The sequence below is a fragment of the Nestor notabilis genome, unplaced genomic scaffold (genome assembly GCF_000696875.1).
Source record: "Nestor notabilis isolate BGI_N333 unplaced genomic scaffold, ASM69687v1 scaffold1322, whole genome shotgun sequence".
NCBI lineage: Eukaryota > Metazoa > Chordata > Aves > Psittaciformes > Psittacidae > Nestor > Nestor notabilis.
This window is the reverse complement of record NW_009917659.1, coordinates 35,795-41,183: the sequence shown is the minus strand read 5'-3', so window position 1 is coordinate 41,183 and position 5,389 is coordinate 35,795. Positions and strand designations below refer to the sequence as shown.

At 36.8% G+C, this 5,389-nt stretch overlaps 1 protein-coding gene across 1 annotated transcript in view; it reads left to right on the top strand.

Annotated features, from left to right (window-relative positions):
* The window catches only part of LOC104401674 (adenylate cyclase type 8-like), a gene marked incomplete at both ends in the record, with an annotated part of 59,746 nt that overhangs the window by 19,809 nt on the left and 34,548 nt on the right, over positions 1-5,389 (top strand). Inside the window, 2 exons of the mRNA XM_010009338.1 lie at positions 1,528-1,658; positions 4,584-4,695. Coding sequence (XP_010007640.1) covers positions 1,528-1,658; positions 4,584-4,695 — 243 coding nt within the window. The remainder of the gene's footprint in view (positions 1-1,527; positions 1,659-4,583; positions 4,696-5,389) is intronic.

Below are 5,389 nucleotides of genomic sequence, written 5' to 3'. Positions count from 1 at the left end.
ATTAATAATATACATTAATAAAAAACATACATATATATATTTATATCTCACTCCAACTTGTCTCAAAATTTTTCTTCCTGAGTGTTCCTGAGACACAGACAAACTTTTTAGAAATGCTTAATATGTTCTCCAGTCTTCCTAGTAGAAAGGGCCAGTTTGGATGGCTTTATTTAAATTCATTTACATTCTTTCTTACATAAATCAAGAGACATAAGACAAGAGACATGCTATCTCTGAGTCCTGGATGTACAATCTTTAAATGCAAGTTCAGGGAGCTCATGCACCTTCCTCCAATAGCACACCACATGACTGGACATATTGCACGTGAGCAGAAGTGCATAACACTGTATAACACATCTACATGTGTGGAAAGGGTTAAGGAACTAAATTACAAGTATAACTAAAGAATTGGTTTTCATAATTGTTGTCTAGCACCAGGCACCTTTGTGTGTGCTCACACATAGACTTACGTCGCCAGTTCTCTGTGTGATCCAGCAGCTCCTTGGCTAGTCATCTGTATAGATGAGATAACAGACTGGTTAGACACAACTGACTAATGTGAAACCACCCTGAAAGCTGGAGATTGTCTGAACCTTTACAATTAAACATTGATGGAACTGTTTCTTACAGAAGCTGGGAAATTTGGGCAGTTCTATAAATTCCCAGATGCAACCCCTGCTTTATTTAGTCTCATTTATGTGTGTGTTAATATTCTGGTGGAGTGTCCCATCGGGAATTTTTCTTGTTGCTGAAGTGATTAAATTCTGCATAGATAAGACATTTGTAAATGCCAAATAGAAACTGTCTTTGCAGAAATGGTCTATGGAGATAGACTTTTGCAGATTAGATATTAAAGAAATGTTTAATATGTGGTTAAAACATATTCATCACTGATAGTGGTGAATTACTTAGAACCGCGGTTGTCACACAGGATCCTGGGCCAGCCAGGTTGTAAGAACTGAGTGGAACAGTCATGTGAGGAGACCTAGCCAAAGAGTCTGCCATGAGTCAGGTTCCTTTACACATTTTTTGCTTTCTTTGTTCTCCAGCTTTATTATTAATTATACAGTTTGTGGACGCTAAGCACACAGTCTGTAAATTCTGATAAGTAATCAACAGTAAAAATCTGATCCTACTTGCTACTGAAGGCTTTCAAATTCCTTTGGCCTGTATCTGTTGATCAAGCTACTACTGCCTGAAACACAGTGATTGATAGCCTCATAAGTGATGTTTAGTGAGAAGCTAGTAATGGAGAAAATAGGCAGGATGGATCTTTAAATAATCAGCAAGTAAGATTAGAACATTAGAGGGAAGAATGTCTAGAAAGGGAAGAAAAAGTTGCTTATTCTGGACTCAGGTTGGTAATGTGAATTATTGCAACTGGTCTGAGCTAGAATTTTTAGAGGGGAGGGTCACATCTTAAACTGCCAGATACTCGTTTCTTTAAATAGGACAAGAGCTCAACCAGTGTCCTGTGAAATACTAATTCAGACTGATACTGAAACTTTGGTTTCCTCTTTGTTTTAGGAACGGCTGGTACTGTCTGTCTTACCGCGCTTTGTAGTCCTGGAAATGATAAATGATATGACCAATGTAGAAGATGAACATTTGCAACACCAGTTTCATAAGATCTACATTCATCGTTATGAGAATGTCAGGTAGGTGCAGGAGTCTCTTTAATGCTTAAAGAGTCAGATGCTGTTAAATGTCACTTGTTGCAGTTTCCCTTCTGTTGCTTTGTTCATTCATAAATTAGAAAATCAGTGTAACCTTTAATCCCCAAGCAGATAAGCAGTTTGGTGCCTTCTTTCACTCATCAGAATAGCTGGATGTCTTTGCCATGGCAAGATCCATTTGAACTCAACACTGGTCTTCTCCATTTGTATATTTTTTCACTTGAATGAAGTGGTCAGGGTTGCACAGAAAGGGGAACCCTGCTTACTCATGGGCACAACCTTCTGGTTGACCCCACATACTAAGAAATTAGATGGAGACTTGTAAGATGCTTCAAAGGTGCACACTTATCATGTCACTCCTCTGTTTAGTAGCCACTTTCATTCAGTCATTCTTATTGCCATTTTCCTAATTTTATTTCTCTTTTTTACTCTTCTCTCTAAATTTTATATTTCCTGAAATTAGTTAACAGGAAGGTGATAGTTATTCTTTGAGCTACTACTCAAGGTAATAAGTCCTAATTGCACATTTAGAATCATAGAATGGTTTGGGTTGGAAAGGACCTTATGATCATCTAGTTCCAACCCCCTGTTATGGACAGGAACACCCCACACTAGACCATGTTGCCCAAGGCCTTGAACACTGCTGGGGAGGAAGCATTTTCCACTTCTTTGGGCAACCCATTCCAGTGCCTCAGCCCCCTTACAGTAAAGAACTTCGTCCTTATATCTAACCTGAATTTCCCCTGTCTAGTTTAAACCCATTACCCTTTATCCTATCGCTACAGTCCCTGATGAAGAGCCCCACTAGACTTTATACCAGATGATCAGCTTCCACTCCATGATGTTACAGATTCTCTGATTTTATTGTGGTTCCCAACCATCAGAATATTTAGCCAACCCGATAACATTTTCCATAAGTTTTTTCCCTAACCACAAGGGCAGATGATTGAGTAGCCATCAGTGAAAGAACTGAAAAGTAAGCAGCTTTGGATATGATGGGAGATGGTTTGCTAGAAAAGCGTGTACTTCATCTTTTGATGAAACCAAAATGTAACTTTGTCTGGCTAACTTCAATAAACATAATTCGAACTTCTGCAAAAGAGTAAATTGATTATCTACTTCTGTGGCCTTGCAGTAGCCCAGACATATAATTTTATTAAATCTGGTGGAAAGTTTCAAGGGCCCTTACAAAAGGTTTGAACCGCACTAAATTAAAATGTTTTCCATTGTCATTTTTCATTCTCAGAGTAAATGTTGATGTAGAAAAATCAAAATACAGAGAAGATGGCTCTTCTTTTTGAATGGAAAAGAGTTGTAGTCAGAGGTGAAAAGTTGAAACATAATTTATCTTTGAAAGAGCTTTAAAATTAAGATTCTGTGTGCTTTAGAGAACAGATACTGGTTGGTTCGTATGCATGCTGCCAGGGACCAGATCTTTTCAAAACTTGGTTTCACATTATTTTTTCCCAAACCAATGCTATATGAATCCCTAAAATTAGTATCCAGTTAGAGTTTTTTGTTGTTTTGATACTTAAAATTCTAGATATGAATTGTTTGAAAATCTTACTTTTAGCAGTTTAGTATATCACTATTATTTGTTTGTCTTTGGGTAGTTTGGTACTTTACCTTTTAATTTTGTATTTTTCTCACGGGTAAAAATGTTACCCTGTTTGTGAGCCTGTTACTCAATCCTCACCCAAACCTTTACCAAACTCTACATTTGAAAATGAGTTGAATTATCATTGGTTATATTTTATTGTCCACCTGGTCGTTACTATATTTAATATTGGTTGCATTAGTGATGCTCAAACACTGTCAAATTGTGATGTTGTTCAACACAAATGAAAGATTCTCAGCTACTCAGATTGTAACACCAGTTATTGGTAGACTTTGAAGTTCTAATGAGGTTCATTAGGATTATTACCAGACAATGTCAGCCTGTGTCTTTTTGAATACTATTACTTTCTAAAGGAGACAATACTTTCATTTCTTCAGCTGCTCGGTACTTAGTAGCTGAAGAAACGTTTTGGTCTGGATAATAGCTTGAACGCCACACACTTTGTATTCACTTGTGCTCATTGTAGACATAGGTTACAGCCAAAGCTATGGCTAGAAAATTCACTGACTGCTGAAATACAGGTTAAAGCTCTGTTTGGAACTTGTTTGTTGACTAAGATCCTATCACATATTGAGGCACCAAATTTGATGCACCTAAATTCAAGTATGATCACACTGGGCTCCCTTTGAAATCAAAGGAAAGAACAAGGAATCATTGAAATAAAGGTTTGTACCTTAAATAGAGGGTAGTATACTTCTAACACATGTACTTCTGCCAAGTCCCTAAAATTAAATGCACTAAAGCTGGCCTGAGCCTGGTATATATCAAGACTGTCACGAATCTGTTGTCTTAGGATTTTTGTGTGGCACAGAGATAAGTAAAGCCTGAAAATCACACTAAAAATTGATATCACTGAAGTCAAACTTACTGCAAAAACTAGCTATATATAAACCCACCCTCAAAGAACACTGTCAGATACTAACAGACAGCTGGGTGCCAAGTCTATCTGTTTATACAGCTTTCTATGTTATGGGTGCACTATGCCTCAGTCTTCTCACTGATAAACTGTGACAACTGTGTTTATTAAGGCTTAACTATATCTTCCTGAATGATTTGAAAATCCAAAATTTCATACTACACATTTTTGGCAAAACCCTTTCTCACACATGCTAGTATTTTGTTAGTCCCTTCTGTATTTATATTCAGTACTCCAGAATCTCCAAAAGTCTAGAACAAAGGTAGCATGATTTTAAAATGATCCTTTACTACTAAATTACTGGAAGGTAACTCAGGACATTCAGTTATCAAAGGAAATAAACTGCAATATTAATATATCTTCATTTTTTTAGCATTCTTTTCGCAGATGTTAAAGGATTCACCAACCTCTCCACAACTCTGTCAGCCCAGGAGCTGGTCCGAATGCTAAATGAACTCTTTGCCAGATTTGATCGACTAGCACATGTGAGTTAAACACAGTTTATTTGCAAAGGATGTGAAGACAGGTCTGTATTTGGGAGCTTTGGAAAATACCTTCTAATCACTTGAACAGAATTCATCCATATTTTCCCAAGTGGGATTTTATACAGCCATTGAATTTAGAAGACACAAGTTTATTGGAGGTGTTGAGTTCCAGTAGTGAGAGAAAGCTGAGACAGTCATCAGAACTTCATGTTTGTGCAGTGCTAGACCAAGAAAGGTATGAAAGCAGATCACCTACGACAGTTTCTAAGGAAGTTTTATATTTCTGGTCCTTGCTGGAAAATGAAATTTTTAAAAACCATAGCTTTATATTGACTTTTCTTCTAAGAACCAAAGGTTAAAAGACCTATTCATTTACAGGTCAATCAGCCACTGCACTCATTGCAATCATTAGTTACCAGCAGGTTTTACAATCTTTAAGTTGGATTCCACCTAGCTTACCAATGAAATAAACACAGTAGAGGAATTAATAACATTAGGCAAATTAGTTGCTACTTAATTAGTACAGATTAGAGAAAAACAAATCCAAAACAAACCAAAACACAGAAATATAAGCAGAACATGCTCAATTTTGCTAGGCTTGCATTTTCTTTTTTATGTTTCTTTGGTCATAGTTTCATTTCTTGTGACTATCTTTCGGTGTCAACATCTAAGCTGGCTGATAAGGCTGTTTGTT